This window comes from Emys orbicularis, chromosome 1 (genome assembly GCF_028017835.1).
Source record: "Emys orbicularis isolate rEmyOrb1 chromosome 1, rEmyOrb1.hap1, whole genome shotgun sequence".
Taxonomy (NCBI): domain Eukaryota; kingdom Metazoa; phylum Chordata; order Testudines; family Emydidae; genus Emys; species Emys orbicularis.
Genome location: NC_088683.1, coordinates 364,291,537 through 364,309,496, shown reverse-complemented (window position 1 = coordinate 364,309,496; position 17,960 = coordinate 364,291,537). Strand labels below are relative to the sequence as shown.

At 49.1% G+C, this 17,960-nt stretch overlaps 1 protein-coding gene across 4 annotated transcripts in view; it reads right to left on the bottom strand.

The window, feature by feature from the left end:
• The window catches only part of STIM1 (stromal interaction molecule 1), a 160,104-nt gene that overhangs the window by 7,772 nt on the left and 134,372 nt on the right, over positions 1-17,960 (bottom strand). For 2 of the 4 annotated variants that reach the window (XM_065423459.1, XM_065423457.1), the window contains exons 8-11: positions 16,609-16,776; positions 6,432-6,532; positions 5,010-5,245; positions 3,835-3,915 (exon numbers count right to left, since the gene is read on the bottom strand). In XM_065423459.1, coding sequence (XP_065279531.1) covers positions 3,835-3,915; positions 5,010-5,245; positions 6,432-6,532; positions 16,609-16,776 — 586 coding nt within the window. The remainder of the gene's footprint in view (positions 1-3,834; positions 3,916-5,009; positions 5,246-6,431; positions 6,533-16,608; positions 16,777-17,960) is intronic. The other 2 variants (XM_065423460.1, XM_065423458.1) reach the window with 1 other exon arrangement.

Genomic DNA, 17,960 nt, shown 5'->3' with positions numbered 1-17,960 from the left:
AGATTTGCTCTGAAAAATGACATCAGCCAGTTCCCTTTCCACATCAGAGTGCTCAGTTTGCAAGATCTTTTTTTCCAATACCAAATTCATCTTAGGGTCTGAAAGCCAAGCTGGCTTCTTTCCTTCTCCTGCATTGTCACAGCTTTTAATGCCAGAAGAGACCATTGCAATTATATAATCCGACTTCCTACACAGCACTAGCCAGAGAACCTCACCCACTCTTCCCTGCATCAAGCCCATAACTTTCATTTCAGCATATCCTTTAGAAAGGCCTCAAATCTCAATACATCGATTTCAAGTGATGAAGAATCTACCAAGCCCCTAGGTAAGTTGTTCCAATGTTCTTAATTACCCTCAAAAAGTTGCACCTTATTTCTAGACTGGATTTTTTTAGCTTCAGCTTCTGACCATTGGATCTCATTATATCTGTGTCTGCTAGATTAAAAAGTACAGTATGTGCTGTACATACTTGTAGACTCATCGTGCCCTTCTCTTGGAATACGGTTCTCAGGCCAAGTTACAGGCGGACAAGTTAGAGTATAATCTGAAAGTGGTGGGGCAGCACAGGTGTCACTGAGGGCAGAGCTTGGCCTGCAGAATCTAGGAGTAATTGTTCAGATGCTCCGGTGATGAGTGCAGTCTAAAACCTACATAGAATAGAATAGTAGTGGTGCTCCCCGGGCCAAAAGACAGAAAAACCATCTCTACTTATAACTGCTCTTCAAGGCACTGAGCACTGATAAACATGGAGCACCAGGTGGGCATTACGGAGTCATTTCTCAGAGTAGAACCGACTTGGGGTGAAATTCGCTCCTGGACAGGAGGCCAGCACATGACCTAGGCACTAAAGTCTAACTTGGGACATAAGCCGGTCCCTCTGCAAAGGGTAAATCTCACCCTCTGAGCGTGGAGAGTGCTGGTAAGATAAATCCTTATCCAGTGCACACTGATCATTTATAAAATTATGCCCAGGAACCAGCACTGAGTGGAAATCACTACCTTCAAAGTCTGACCATTCACAGCTGTGGATTCACGGCTTGCTTTAGCTGGTGTGTGTAATTATGGGCTGTAATGCATTTCTAATGTGGTAATTATAAGCGGCAATGCGTTTCTAATGTGGTAATTATAAGCTGCAATGTATTTCTTGCCTGAACTTCCGTATGGATTTTTTTTTTTTATTGCTGAGTACCAGAATCCTTGAAATAAAAAGTTCATGATAATGAAATAAAGGATCATTAATGTTTAGGCCACCACTCCTTCCTTCTTGATTTCCAGACTCCTTGACCCTACCCAACCCAACTCGGTGCTCCAATGAGGAGAGGCTAGGACGTGACACAGGAAGTTCTCAACTGTTGCTTGCTAAATGCAACCCTGGTGGAGCTGTGCTTGGCAGACAGTAATTTTGCACAGTTTTACAGCATAACAGTGATGTCTGATGGCACTACCACCTCTCTGTGTTCTTCCATTCTAAGCCCCAAAGCTCTTCAGCCACCAAAACTTCTATCCAGGGTGCCTGAACTTTACCCAACTGAGGGACACCCCTCATTTGCCTGAATTGGAGCAGCGACTTCTGGTATCTGCAAGGGCCACTGAGATCAAGACAGAGCATTGCATGCTGGGACACAGCATTCCATAGGCTGCATCTCCCTACGGCAGTCAAGGGTGACTGTGGCTACACTTGTCACGGGGCTGCACTTTGGGCTGTCCTGTTCTGTATGTTTCCTTTGCAGGGGGGTTCAAAACTTTCTGGCGTCTAAAGATGCATACACATAAGACAGTGATGTCAAAATGGTTAAAAAGGTGAATGGACAGAAAAGCTCAGAAGTGAAGTACAGGGAGAGTTCTTCTGGGAATTGAAGAACCAGCAAAACGCTGCTGTCAAACCCACTCCACAGCTAGGAGAACAGGGGATCCTGTGGTTCAAATACGTAGATTCCGGAGTGATCACTGCCTGGGTATATCGCAGTATAAGGGGAATGTCACTGTATAGTAAGAAATGCAACAAAAATAATCCAAACAAACTGCTATCTTAACACTCTCAGGGTTAGCCACACGGATTCCTCCAGGAGATTCCCACTGATGAGGGTCTCCGTTCCCTTACTGCTATTCTCTACAACCAATGATTCTTTCAGAGGCCCTCTTTTGACTGTGCAGCCTAAACATTTCTAGAATTTCTTTCCTGCTGGATCCTGAACTGAAATAAACCTAACAAATCAAGTCACGTGGAGCTAAAATCGAAGCTAAATCTCTAGCTCCTGAAACACTTGTCAGGAAGGTGGCCGGAGGAGGAGAGAGCTGGAACAGCAAGGGGCCAGATCTGGGGGCTATTCGGGCTATACGCCTTCCTCTTCTTCAAATGGAGCTCTGCTGACGTGAACCAATGCTGGCACAGTCAAGCGGCCCGGGTGGGGTCTTACTCTGCCTTCGGAGGAGAGGCTTTTCTATCACACAGCTGGAGGAGGAGGATACGTTTGTTGGATTCCAGATCTCCTATGGGCCCCTATGTTCCTTACTGGGACACATCCTCCTCCCTGGGCCTTTCCCCTCCTCCATGGTGGGGCAGGTCTCGGGCCTGTGTTATACAGTAGGTCAGTCTAGATGATCACAATGGTCTCTTCTGGCCTTGGGATCTATTCATGCTGTTCATCCCCCAACTTTGTCCCTTACACTCCTGTCATGCCCCTGGGTTTTGTTTACCAAGCTCTTGTAGTGAGCACGGGACTGGGAGTCAAGGCTCCTGGGTTCAAATCCTGCCTCGGTCTCTGTAGGTACATCTACATGGCGGTAAAAGCCCTACGGCACAGGTACAGCTGGCCTGGGTCAGCTGAATCGGGCTTGGGCTGTAGGACTAAAAATTGCTGGGTAGACACTCAGGCTCCAGCTGGGGCCCTGCGCGGGTGGAGGGTACCAGAGCCAGGGCTCCAGCCCGAGCCCGAACGTCTACACAGCAATTTTTCAGCCCCAGCGCCCGAGCCCGAGCCAGCTGCCCCGGGCCAGCCATAGATGTTACCCTGCTGCAGACATACCCTGTGTGGTCTAGGGTAACTCACAACCTTAGTGTGTCCCTGTTTTACATGAGGATACTCTGGCTTATAAATATGAACAGATTGTCCATCAAAGGCCTTGATTACTTTTCTGGGCCTGACTTATCACCTTGGTACTCCAGGTTTACCCCAGCATAATTCCACTGAAGTCAATGGAGTTCCACTGCTGTAACCCAGTGGTGGATCAAACCCTAACCATCTGGTATCTTGCTCCCTACTTTGTTGATTAGCAGGATGACCCCAGCCTCTTATATTTTAGAGGCAGATCTCCAGGAAGCTCCACATTCTCCCTCCGCCACCACACACAGACAGGCTCTGTATCGTGACAACACTTCCACTGAGGGAGGATTAACCAGTGGAAGTGGGGAATCGCTTGAGATGTTCCCTCCATGCAGGAGCTGTATGCGGTCTCCACTGTGCTGTATATAGCATCAAAACAATCACATCTGTGGCCGACCTCTCCCTTCACCAGCCCGAATCACCCCAAGAGAGGGAGGGCACTGTTGTTATTGATACTCCGGGTCCTCCAGGAAGGGGGAGGGGAGCAGGGAAGCCCTGACCAAAACTGCCTTTCAAACCTTGGTTTTAAAAATCCAAAACACAAAGTGAGGAGGAAGGAGCTAACATGCAATTCTTCTTCATCCCAGCAGACTCTGCCCAGAGGTTAGTAAAGTTGCTAATATCTCACTGGAGAAGAGCGTGTGTATTAGTTTTTGTGCCAAAAAGTTGGAAAAATTGTGGATATATTTTAGTCCAGCGGGTGAAAAAAAAAAAACCAAGAGAACCAAACCGGGGTGTTTCCAGAGGGACAGATCCTCCGTGGAGATAGACGAGCGGTCACTGAACCTGCGCCCCAAAAGCCAGGCCGCGTCTGGGGTTAGCCAATCAGGTTTGAAAGGGAGAGAGAAAAGTTTGATTTACAGGTATAATCATCACTGGCACTCAGCAGCATTCTCAACCCGAACGGGACAGGAATGGATCAACCACAGAACTGCCCTCCTCCCCTAAGGGGCCCCTGCACACAGGCAATGGCACTCCCTGAGCCCCGGGGGGTGGGGCAATAGTGACACTGAAGGGTCACTCGTGTCGGGAGCCCAACTTGAGATGCCATGGGCTTGGTTTGCAAAGGCGCTGGGCACACGCAGCCCGCCGTGAGCCAGACAGGCTCTTCATTGATGTTAATCAGCGCGGCTTCATTACGTCAGCTGAGCTGGCCTGATTTTCACCAGCTGAGAACCTTGGCCATTGATTTGAACAGGAACCGCAGGTGCTCGGTACCTCAGAAACCCAAGCCCTAGGGGTCTCCCATGGGGCACCCAAAGTCTGAGACATGAAAATTCAGCCCAGGGCCCATATCACGCAAGGATCAAATCTGGAGTCTTCCCTCCAATTTGTACTCAGGGGTTTCCATTAAGATTTGTGGATATATTTTTGCCTGGTTAAATCCTAGCCGCAGGTTCTCAGGAACCTGTCTCCTCAGACAAATCTCTAGCTGGCACACCGGTCATGCTTATAATGAAGCCATCACTAGTAAGTGGCTCCAAGTCAGCCTCAGCCAGGTTATCGCCGGGACCCACTGCTCCTCCAACCACGCACTGCCCTCTCTTCCTCTGCCCAGCTCACACTGAGAACTTCCTGCTCTGTCTTGACTTCTACCGTAGGCTGCCACGAAGAACATGGGCAGCAACACGTCTCTCCATCATTGGAGCTAGTAAGTACTTCTGGAGTTAATGGCTTCCAAATACCTCCAGCAATGGAGGTGGGGCTTATACTGACATGCCAGCACTAGAATGACTCTCGCGCTTTCTCTGTTGGTTTAAAAAAAATCAATATGGCTACACCGTTCCCTTCCAATATATCCCAGCTCTCTGCACCTATCTATCTAGAGTATCACAGTGCCCTCACTGGAGCAGTAGCGAAGTGCTAACTCGCCTCAGTGCGCATCATCTAGCAGAGGATACATACACTGCATGGACATGGGAGAGACAATCTCTTCGTCCAGATCGTCCAGATCATCAGTCATGATGAAGTGCGCTGGGTTGGGCCGGGAGGTGCCCACCCAGCTGGGATCGATGTTCAGGGCTGTCACTAGCGTGTGGATGCCTGGGTTGTTGACAATCTGGAAGCTGCACAGCAGCTCGATTTGGTGCCAGCGGTGTAGGCGCTCCCGCAGTGCGGCCGTCACTTCACTCAGGGCTTGCCTGAAAACAAGATTCGAACAAGGGAAAAGGAAAAACAAATGAGGAACAGTGGAAACAAATTACACCAGATAGAAGATCCCAGTGAGTCTGAAACAGGGAGTCAGAAGATTAAGCTGAGATTCCTCTCTGTGTGTATTTCTCCAGACCGCCTTGCGTAGTAACCACTTCTGAATGGGATTTTTCTGTGTGTTAACCCCCAGACAGGTTCTCAGTGTGACAACAAGAGTCAGTGTCAAAGTATCGTGATACAGCTCTGAGCCACGCAAAACTCAGAGAGTCTTGGGTTGGGATTTTTAAAGCTGACCAGGAGATTTTAATTCGTTTGGATTTTTACGGGTGCTGTCTGGCTAACACCTCCAGCTGGCTTGGAAAATCTCAACCCTGGAAGACAAGTAAGATGAATGAATCAATTTTAAGATGAATAAGCTAGTGGTGTCTGAAGCTTTACCGTAGTGAAAATGAATGAGCCTTGAGGTTATTTGGTGGATTAGTGTGATGGAGTTCACAGGTAGCTATCTTCTCAAAATCCCAATGAATGCTTCCGCCATGACAGGAAGGGACTTACAGGAATAGATCTATCAGCCATATGAACAACTTCACCAACCACCGAGGGAACATGGCCACAGCATATAGCAACAGGCTAGAGCAGGAAACCCTGTCCAACTGGAACCTCAGGGGAGAACATCCCTCTCTCTGAGCAGAAACATGGGATCTGTAATACCTGTAAATGGTCGGGTCTTCAATTTTCCATCTTAACGGGGTAAAATGTTACTAGGTACCCGTTACATTTCACACATTCACCAAAACCTGACAAATGTGAATTAAATAAGGATCAACTTCTACTGAGGCAAAGGAAAGGCCAACAAATTCATGCTGTGCAACAGAATGGATTTAGGACGGGCTGTGCAGAACACGCACTATGGAAGGTTTCAGAGTAGCAGCCGTGTTGGTCTGTATCCACAAAAAGAACAGGAGTACTTGTGGCACCTTAGAGACTAACACATTTACGGAATGACTTTTCCCTGGGGTTCAGGATCCGTAGAGGTCTGCTGGATGTCTGTGCCTTGCCCCAATGAGGCTAAGCAAAATGAGAACAGGCTTTACTGACATGCGTGTATTACAGCTGCCTGCGTGGGAGGGGAGGGATTTGGGGGAAATGGCAGGAAGACATGCGGTGGATACTCACTTTGCAGTTAAGATTTTATGATCAACGTCATCTAGGGATGAGCTGTGAGCAACATGAAATGTTCCAAAGAGGGTGTTTCGCTTCTTTTTAATTTTTTCAGCCTGAAACATATTAACAGAAAAAGGTCACCGGAACAATCAGCCCTTGTGTCTCCTCCAGGACAATAATATCCTGAACAGGATAAGACAGAAATAGTCCTGTGGCTGTTTGCACACACGCAAGTAGCTTGAACTGTCACTTTAGCTAAGGATGTTATGCCACGTAACATGCTGGCTAGGGTGTCAATCGAGAGCGGAGTCAGGACAAGAGTTCAGAGCACCAGCTACAACTGCATAGCTAAGGACTCCTCCCGCGCCACAGGCTCGTTACCAGAAAGACCAACGAAAGCTTTATCAACAGGATCCTAACATCCTGAAATGGGGGGTTGCCTCCTCTTTAGAACACTGTGTATATTTGAATCTTACGTCCCTACATACAGATCCTTGGTCTTTATGCTCTAATAATGTTTGCTGCAGAGTTGCAAAAGGCAAACCGGGGGCAGGAACGCTGCAGCTGACACCACCCGGGGAAATGGCTGAAGTGCTACAGCGTTTGTGGTCAGAATGTGGTAAGAGCAACAAATTCATATTTGTCCTGTCACCTCTGACTGCTGTACAACGTCAAGAGAGCCAAGCACATTGGCTGCAATAGCTTCCTGCTCTCTGCTTCGCTCAGAAGATTTTAAACAGCTGGGAACAGAGAAGTGACTTGGCCAGTGAAGACCACATACACATTTTACATGTCAAAAACTTCTCTGCCCTAATACGTGTGACACTTGGGGCCGGATTTGCTCTCACTGGGGCTGTGGAGAGTTCCTTTCACAGACGTTTCACAATGCATGACACTGCACGCCACAACTAGTTATGCACATTAGCAGGTTTAAACTTATCCACCAAAGAGCCACTCCCTCAGTGAGCAGCAACGTGGCCCAGTGGTCTGAGTATGCGGCTGGGAGCCTAGAACTCAACGGTTCTAACCCAGCTCTGGCGCTAATTCACTGTATAACGCTGCACAAATCACTTCATCTCTTTGTGACTCAATTTCCCCATCTATAAAGGGTCTATAACAACTGTGTTGGGTGCTTTAATTAAGGTTTGTGCAGCACTTTGAAAATGTAAAACATGACACCAGTACCTGATATCATCATGCATCATGGACCAGTATTAGATATCATCATGTATCCATGGTCATCAAACCTCCATGGAAACATGGATTAATTGCTAAGCATGAGTACCAAAAAGTAGCTAAAGCATGTAGGGACAAAATCAGAAAGGCTAATGCACAAAATGAGTTACACCTGGCAAGCGACATAAAAGGCATAAGAAGAGGTTCTATAAATATATTAGGAGCAAGAAAAAGATGAAGAAAAGTATAGGGCCACTACTTAGCAGGGAAGGAGAGCTAATAATGAATAGCATCAAGAAGGCTGAGGTGTGTAATGCCTATTTTGCTTCAGTGTTCATTAAAAAGGTTAATGGTGACCAGATGCTCAACACAACCAATATCAAAAACAAGTGGGAAGGACACAAGCCAAAAGAGAGAATGAACAGATTAAAAAAATATTTAAATAAGTTACATGTATTTACGTTGACAGGGTTTGATGAAATTCATTCTAGGGTACTTAAGGAACCAGCTGAAGCAATCTCTGAATGATTAGCAATTATCTTTGAGAACTCAAGGAGGATGGACGAGGTCTCAGAGGACGGGAGAATGGCAAGCACAGTACCTGTTTTTATAAAGAGGACCCAGGGGATTATAGAACAGTCAGCCTAACTCTGATATCAGGAAAGATACTGGAACAAATTATTAAACAATCAGTTTGGAGCACCTAGAAGTTAATAGGATTATAAACAATAGCCAACATGGATTTGTCAAACCAACCTAATTTCCTTCTTTGACAGGATGACTGGCCTAGTGGATAGGGGAGAGCTGTAGAAGTGATAGATCTTGATTTTAGTAAGGCTTTTCACCCAGTCCCACATAACATTCTCACAGGCAAACTAGGGAAATGTGGTGCAAGGTAATGCACATTGGAAAACATAATCCAACTATACATTCAAAATGATGGAGTTTAAATTAACTGTTAATACTCAAAAAGGAGATCTTGGAGTCACTGTGGATAGTTCTCTGAAAACATCCGCTCAATGTGCAGCAGCAGTCAAAAAAGCCAACCGAATGTTAGGAACCATTTGGAAAGGGATTGATAATAAGAGAGAAAATATCATGATGTCTCTATATAAATCCACGGTATGCCCATATCTTGTATCCTTTATGCAGTTCTGGCCACCCCATCTCATAAAAGATATATTTGAAATGGAAACAGTACAGAGGAGGATGATAAAAATGATTAGAGATATGGAACAGTTTCCATATGAGGAGAGATTAAAAAGACTGCAAATGTTCATCTTAGAAAAGAGAAAACTAAGGGATGGGGAATAAGATCGAAGTCTATACAATCATGAATAGTGTGGAGAAAGTGAATAGGGAAGTGTTATTTAACCTTTCACATAACACAAGAACAAGGGGTCACCAATGAAATTAATAGGCAGTGGGTTTAAAAACAAACAAAAGGCAGTAGTTCTTCACACAATACACAGTCAACATGTGGAACTCCTTGCCAGAGGATGTTGTGAAGGCCAAAACTATAATGGGGTTCAAAAAATAATTAGATAAGTTCATGGAGGACAGGTCCATCAATGGCTATTAGCCAAGATGGTCAGGGACACAGCCCCATGTTCCAGGTGTCCCTAAACCTCTGACTGCCAGAAGCTGGGACTGCACTACAGGGCAGGGATTACTCGACAATTGCCCTGTTCTGTTTATTCCCTCTGAAGCATCTGGCAGTGGCCACTCCCAGACTACAGGATGCTGGGCTAGGTGGACCATTGTCTGACCCAGTCTGGGCATTCTTATGTTCTTAGATGAAATTGCTATAAGGTGGGTGGTTAAACGGTTAAAAGACTGTACTCAAAGAGTAGTAGTCAATGGTTTGTTGTCAGACTGGGAGGATGTATCTAGTGGGGACCCACAGGGTTTTGTCCTTGGCCTGGTACTACTCAATATTTTTATTAATGACTTGGCTAATGGAGTGGAGAGGATGCTTATAAAATTTGCAGATGACACCAAGCTGGGAGGGGTTGCCAGCACTTTGGAGGACAGGATTAGAATTGAAAATGACCGTGACAAATTAGAGAATTGGTCTCAAATCAACAAGATGAAATACAATAACGACAAGTGCAAAGTACTACACTTAGGAAGGAAAAAATCAAATGCAGAGCTACAAAACGGGGAGTAAGTGGCAAGGCAGTAGTACTGCCGAAAGGGATCTGAGGGTTATAGTGGATCACAGATTAAACATGAGCCAACAATGTGATTCAGTTTTGAAACAAGCTAATATCATTCTGGGATGTATTAACAAGAGTGTCATATGTAAGACACGGGAGGTAACTGTCCCACTATCTGCAGCATCAGTGAGGTCTCATCTGGCGTCCTGTGTTCAGGACTGAGCACCATGCTTTAAGGAAGATGTGGACAAACTGGAGAGAGTCCAGAGGAAAGTACCAAAACTAATAAGAGGTTTAGAAACCCTGACCTATTGGAAAAGGTTAAAAAGCCTGGGCATGCTCAGTCTTGAGAAAAGAAGACTGAGGGGGAGACCTGATAACAGCTTCAAATCTGTTGAGGGCTGTTCTACAGAGGGTGGTGATCAATTGTTCTCCACGTCCACCGTGTAAGACAAGAAGTGATGGCCTTCGTCTGCAGTAAGGGAGATTTAAATTAGATATTAGGAAATCTTTTTAACTACAAGGATAGTTAAACTCTGCAACAGGCTTTCAAGGGAAGCAGCAGAATCCCCATTATTGGAGGCTTTAAGAACAGGTTGAACAAACACCTGACACGGATGGTCTTGGTTTACTTGATCCTGCCTCAACGCCAGGGGAGGGTGGAGCGATGAACCAGAGGACCTCTTAAGGACCTTTCCAGTCCTACATTTCTATGGTTCTATGCACTGAGCAACAGTCACATACTATTGTCAAGATGTTACACGTTATCTCCCCAAACCAGAGCTACGAAGCACAACACGTGGCAATAGGATTAGGGTCGAGTCCCCGCAAGCAAGTATTTCCTTATATTGCACTACGGCAAGCAAGCAGGATCAATCAGCAGGTGGTTCGCAGAAAGAAAAGATGGGAGCAGGCAGGAGAGAAAAGCACAGAGAGAGAGAGACGTTCTAGATCTATGAGGCTGTAAATATTGTGACAGGGTCAGGCCAGATGGCTATAGGAGAGTGTTAGAAGACAGATATATTAGGGTATGTCTACACTACAAAATTAGGTCGAATTAATAGAAGCCGGTTTTATAGAAATCGGTTGTATACAGCCGATTGTGTGTGTCCCCACATAAAATGCTCTAAGTGCTCTAGTCGGCGGACCGCGTCCACAGTACCGAGGCTAGCGTTGACTTCCGGAGCATTGCACTATGGGTAGCTATCCCAGAGTTCCCGCAGTCTTCGCCACCCATTGGAATTCTGGGTTGAGATTCCAATGCCCGAATGATGCAAAACAGTGTCGCGGGGGGTTCTGGGTAGATGTCGTCAGGCCCCTCCCCCTCCGTCAGAGCAACGGCAGACAATAGATTCGCGCCTTTTTACCTGGGTTACCTGTGCAGACAACATACCACGGGCAAGCATGGAGCCCGCTCAGCTCAGCTCACCGTCACCATATGTCATCTGGGTGCCGGCAGACGTGGGACTGCATTGCTACACAGCAGCAGCAGCTAACTGCCTTTTGGCGGTAGATGGTGCAGCATGACTGGGAGCCTTCATCGGCGATCTGGGTGCTGGCAGCCGTGGGGCTGGCAGCCGTAGGGCTGCATTACACCAGCCCTTGCCTTTTGCCTTTTGGCAGTAGATGGTTTATTACGACTGGTAACCGTCATCGTCGTACAGCAGTGGCTGGAACTCCATATGTCTCCCAGTCCCCCATCCCCCCCAGTCATATTCTGCTGCCTTCACAATGACGATGATGGCTATCAGTCGTAGTATGCCATTTTCTGCCAAGCGCCCTGTTGGATCATTGCACGTTAGCAGAGTCTTCCCTGAGCAGCAGATCGTGCAATAGGCCTGAAGGCCATCGTCATCATACAGGAAAAATGTGGCTATAACTGCCAAGCGCCCAGTATTTGCTGCCAAGCACCCAGAAGATACCGAGGGCTATCAGTCATGCTGCACCGTCGTCTTAAGATGTAAAAAATAGATTTGTTCTGTATTCATTTGCTTCCCCCTCCCTCCGTCAAATCAACGGCCTGCTAAACCCAGGCTTTTGAGTTCAATCTTTGGGTGGGGGCATTCTGTGTGACAGTTGTTTGTGTTTCTCCCTGATGCACAGCCACCTTTGTTGATTTTAATTCCCTGTACCTGTACGCCATGTCGTCACTCGCCCCTCCCTCCCTCCCTCCTTCCCCTGGTCCGTCAGATACTAGTTTCGCGCCTTTTTTCAGACCAGACGCCATAGCTAGCACTGGGATCATGGAGCTCGCTCAGATCACCGCGGCAATTATGAGCACTATGAACAGCACGCGCATTGTCCTGGAGTATATGCAGAGCCAGGACATGCCAAAGCAAAACCAGGACCAGCCGAGGAGGCGATTGCAGCACGGCCACGAGAGTGATGAGGAAATTGACATGGACATAGACCTCTCACAAGGCACAGGCCCCAGCAATGTGGAAATCATGGTGTTCCTGGGGCAGGTTCATGCCGTGGAACGCCGATTCTGGGCCCGGGAAACAAGCACAGACTGGTGGGACCGCATCGTGCTGCAGGTGTGGGACGATTCCCAGTGGCTGCGAAACTTTCGCATGCGTAAGGGCACTTTCATGGAACTTTGTGACTTGCTTTCCCCTGCCCTGAAGCGCCAGAATACCAGGATGAGAGCAGCCCTCACAGTTGAGAAGCGAGTGGCGACAGCCCTGTGGAAGCTTGCAACGCCAGACAGCTACCGGTCAGTCGGGAATCAATTTGGAGTGGGCAAATCTACTGTGGGGGCTGCTGTGATCCAAGTTGCCAGGGCAATGAAAGACCTGGTGATATCAAGGGTAGTGACTCTGGGAAACGTGCAGGCCATAGTGGATGGCTTTGCTGCAATGGGATTCCCAAACTGTGGTGGGGCGATAGATGGAACCCATATCCCTATCTTGTCACCGGAGCACCAAGCCACCGAGTACATAAACCGCAAGGGGTACTTTTCAATGCTGCTGCAAGCCCTGGTGGATCACAAGGGACGTTTCACCAACATCAACGTGGGATGGCCGGGAAAGGTACATGATGCTCGCGTCTTCAGGCACTCTGCTCTGTTTCGAAAGCTGGAGGAAGGGACTTTCTTCCCAGACCAGAAAATAACCGTTGGGGATGTTGAAATGCCTATCGTGATCCTTGGGGACCCAGCCTACCCCTTAATGCCATGGCTCACGAAGCCGTACACAAGCAGCCTGGACAGGAGTCAGGACCTGTTCAACTACAGGCTGAGCAAGTGCCGAATGGTGGTGGAATGTGCATTTGGACGCTTAAAAGCGTGCTGGCGCAGCTTACTGACTTGCTCAGACCTTAGCGAAAAGAATATCCCCATTGTTATTGCTGCTTGCTGTGCGCTCCACAATATCTGTGAGAGTAAGGGGGAGACATTTATGGCGGGGTGGGAGGTTGAGGCAAATCGCCTGGCCGCTGATTACGCGCAGCCAGACACCAGGGCGGTTAGAGGAGCACAGCAGGGCGCGGTGCGCATCAGAGAAGCTTTGAAAACGAGTTTTGTGACTGGCCAGGCTACGGTGTGAAACTTCTGTTTGTTTCTCCTTGATGAACCCTCCACCCCCCCCCGCACCCGGTTAACTCTACTTCCCTGTAAACCAACCACCCCACCCTCCCCTACCCTCCCCCCTTCGAGCACCACTTGCAGAGGCAATAAAGTCATTGTTACTTCACATTCATGCATTCTTTATTAATTCATCACACAACTAGGGGGATAATTGCAAAGGTAGCCCGGGATGGGTGGGGGAGGAGGGAAGGAAAAGGACACACTGCAGTTTAAAACTTTAACTCTTATTGAAGGCCAGCCTTCTGATGCTAGGGCAATCATCTGGGGTGGAGTGACTGGGTGGCCGGAGTCCCCCCCACCGTGTTCTTGGGCGTCTGGGTGAGGAGGCTATGGAACTTGGGGAGGAGGGCTGTTGGTTACACAGGGGCTGTAGCGGCGGTCTCTGCTCCTGCTGCCTTTCCTGCAGCTCAACCATACGCTGGAGCATATCAGTTTGATGCTCCAGCAGCCGGAGCATCGACTCTTGCCTTCTGTGTGCAAGCTGACGCCACCTATCATCTTCAGCCCGCAACTTGCTCTGTTCATCCCGCGATTCAGCACGCCACCTCTCCTCTCGTTCATATTGTGCTTTTCTGAAATCAGTCATTGACTGCCTCCACGCATTCTGCTGTGCTCTGTCAGCGTGGGAGGACATCTGTAGTTCTGTAAACATGTCATCACGTGTCCTACGCTTTCTCTTTCTAATCTTCACTAGCCTCTGTGAAGGAGAAACATTTGCAGCTGGTGGAGGAGAAGGGAGAGGTGGTTAAAAAAGACACATTTTAGAGAACAATGGGTACACTCTTTCATGTTAAATTTTGCTGTTCACATTACACAGCACATGTGCTTTAGTTACAAGGTCGCATTTTTCCTCTTATATTGAGGGCCTGCTGGTTTGGTGTGAGAGATCACTCACGCAGTGCCAGGCCACAGATTTCAGCTTGCAGGCAGCCATGGTAAGACACAGTCTTTTGGCTTTTTTAACCTTCTTAACATGTGGGAATGGTTTCAAACAGTAGTGCTCTCATTTCCCATACCAAGCACCCGTTGGGTTGGCCATTTAAAATGGGTTTGCAATGTAAAAGGAGGGGCTGCGGTTTCCGGGTTAACATGCAGCACAAACCCAACTACCCCCACACACACCCAATTCTCTGGGATGATCACTTCACCCCCTCCCCCACCACGTGACTAACAACGGGGAACATTTCTGTTCAGCCGAGCAGGAACGGGCACCTCTGAATGTCCCCTTAATAAAATCACCCCATTTCAACCAGGTGACCGTGAATGATATCACTCTCCTGAGGATAACAAAGAGAGTTAAGGAATGGATGTTGTCTGCATGCCAGCAAACACCGGGACCATACGCTGCCATGCTTTGTTATGCAATGATTCCAGACTACGTGCTACTGGCCTGGCGTGGTAAAGTGTCCTACCATGGCGGACGGGATAAGGCAGCCCTCCCCAGAAACCTTTTGCAAAGGCTTTGGGAGTACATGAAGGAGAGCTTTCTGGAGATGTCCCTGGAGGATTTCCGCTCCATCCCCATACACGTTAACAGACTTTTCCAGTAGCTGTACTGGCCGCGATTGCCAGGGCAAATTAATCATTAATCATTAAACACGCTTGCTTTTAAACCATGTGTAATATTCACAAACGTACACTCACCAGAGGTCCCCTGTGTGCCCTCAGGGTCTTCGGTGAGTTCGGGGGTTACTGGTTCCAGGTCCAGGGTGACAAACATATCCTGGCTGTTGGGGAAACCGGTTTCTCCGCTTCCTTGCGGCTGTGAGCTATCTACATTTTCTCCATCCTCCTCTTCCGAACCCTCTTCCCTGTGTGTTTCTCCAGTGAGGGAGTCATAGCACACGGTTGGGGTAGTGGTGGCTGCACCCCCTAGAATGGCATGCAGCTCCGCGTAGAAGCGGCATGTTTGCGGCTCAGCCCCGGACCTTCCGTTTGCTTCTCTGGCTTTGTGGTAGGCTTGCCTTAGCTCCTTAATTTTCACGCGGCACTGCTGTGCGTCCCTGTTATGGCCTCTGTCCTTCATGGCCTTGGAGACCTTTTCTAATATTTTGCCATTTCGTTTACTGCTTCGGAGTTCAGCCAGCACTGATTCATCTCCCCATATGGCGAGCAGATCCCGTACCTCCCGTTCTGTCCATGCTGGAGCTCTTTTGCGATCCTGGGACTCCATCACGGTTACCTGTGCTGATGAGCTCTGCGTGGTCACCTGTGCTCTCCACGCTGAGCAAACAGGAAATGAAATTCAAACGTTCGCGGGGCTTTTCCTGTCTACCTGGTCAGTGCATCTGAGTTGAGAGTGCTGTCCAGAGCGGTCACAATGAAGCACTGTGGGATAGCTCCCGGAGGCCAATAACGTCGAATTCCGTCCACACTACCCCAATTCCGACCCCCTAAGGCCGATTTTATCACTAATCCCCTCGTCGGAGGTGGAGTAAAGAAACCGGTTTAAAGGGCCCTTTAAGTCGAAAGAAAGGGCTTCGTCGTGTGAACGTGTCCAGGCTTAATTCGATTTAACGCGGCTAAAGTCGACCTAAACTCGTAGTGTAGACCAGGCCTCAGTCCCAGATTAAGTAGATCCCTTTTCCCTGGGTAAGGGAACAGGGGCAGTTCCAGAACGAGCAGGAACTTGCTGGAACCAATTAAGGCAGGCAGGCTAATTAAGACACCTGGAGCCAATTAAGAAGAAACTGCTAGAATCAATTAGGACAGGCTGGCTAATCAGGGCATCTGAGTTAAAAAGGACCTCACTTCAGTTTGTAGCGTGCATGCGAGGAGCTGGGAGCAAGAGGCACTAGGAGCTGAGAGTGGGAAGGCGTATTGCTGGAGGATTGAAGAGCACAAGCGTTATCAGACACCAGGAGGAAGGTCCTGTGGTGAGGATAAAGAAGGTGTTGGGAGGAGGCCATGGGGAAGTAGCCCAGGGAGTTGTAGCTGTCACGCAGCTGTACGAGGAGGCACTCTAGACAGCTGCAGTCCACAGGGCCCTGGGCTGGAACCCGGAGTAGAGGGTGGGCCCAGGTTCCCCCCAAACCTCCCAGCTCCTGATCAGACACAGGAGGAACTGATCTGGACTGTGGCTTCTACCAGAGGGGAAGGTCTCTGGGCTATTTCCTGACCCATAAGGTGAATCTCTGAGGTGAGCAAATCCGCAAATAAGCGCAGGACCCACCAAGCTAAAGGAGGAACTTTGTCACAGTATCTATGGATTTCATTCCCCAGCCTCAGGGAGGGAAGAATTTAGGACTAGAGAGACTGAAGTTCTCACCCCCTCTTTGGCCACCAGCAGCTGCTTCTCCGCATTCTGTTTCTTGATGTTGTAGTACTGGACCTCCACTTCGTGGGTCAGCTGGAGCCATTTCTGCAAGGCCTCTGGTGCGGCCCAGCTGCAGTGGGATTCAAGCTCCTTCTCTGCGTTCTTCAGCGCCATTCGGACCTGTAACGGAAACAGTCACAGCAGGAGCATTACAGGAAGGCCTAGGAGGGGGAGGGGGACCCTTTCATTCCAGTTAGCACTCTCCAAGGTAGTCCCTTCAGCGGATAGTTGCTTGCAGGCCCAACACTTGTAATGGCACCAAAAAGAAAACCATCTCCAGCAAGCCTAGTTTCACTCCTGGCTGTGGCTTGGGGTTAGTATAAGAGGGAGAATTCCTGTGCACTGAGCCAATGGGACAACTGTGCTACCAGGGGGGTAGGACAGCACCATTCTCTTCCTTGGGGATCATCCTGCACGGAAGAAGCTGCTGCATGAGCACTTGGAGCAACCTACAGGACTTCCCTCCATTCTGCAGGCTGGGTCCCTTTCTGATTCGTTTTGCTAGGGTTACCATTCGTCCGGATTCCCCCGGACATGTCCGGCTTTTTGAGCTAAAAATAGCGTCTGGGGGGAATTTGTAAAAGTCCAGACTTCCCCCCCACCCCCTCCATGCAGAGCGCGCGCGGCTAACAGGACAGCCAGCCGGATGGTGCCACTTACATGGGGCTCCGACAGCCAGAGAGAGCCCCTCCTCCGCTTCCCCTGCAGCAGAGATCACTCCCTCCCTCCCTGCATTCGCAGATCGCCTCCGGCAGTCTGGAGCTCCTCCCCTGCTCCTCCTCCCCTGCTACCCAGCCTGCCAGGACGAGCGGCAGGGTAAGGGGGCCAGGGGGTCGGAGAAGGGGCAGGGAGGTTCTGGAGGGGGCAGTCAAGAGACGGGGGGTGTCAGGACTTCAGGGGAGGCTTTCTGGGGGGGGTGGATAAGGTTTTGGGCAGTCAGGGTACAGGTAGGGGCAGTTAGGGGACAAGGAACAGGGAGGCTTAGGTAGGGGGTGGGGTTCTGGAGGGCAGTTAGGAGCAGGGGTCCCAGGAGGGGTAGTCAGGGGACAAGGAGCGGGGGGGGGGTGTTTGGGAGTTCTGGGGGGGGGGCTGTCAGGGGGCAGGGGTGGGGAGAGGGATCGGAGCAGTCAGGGGTCAGGTAGCAAAGGGGTTTAGATGGGTCGGGAGTTCTGGGGGGGGGGGGCTGTCAGGGGGTGGGGAGTGGTTGGATGGGGCTTGGGAGTCCCAGGGGTCTGTCTGGGGGTGGATAAGGGTTGGGGCAGTCAGGGTACAAGTAGGGGGTAGGGTCCTAGGGGGCCAGTTAG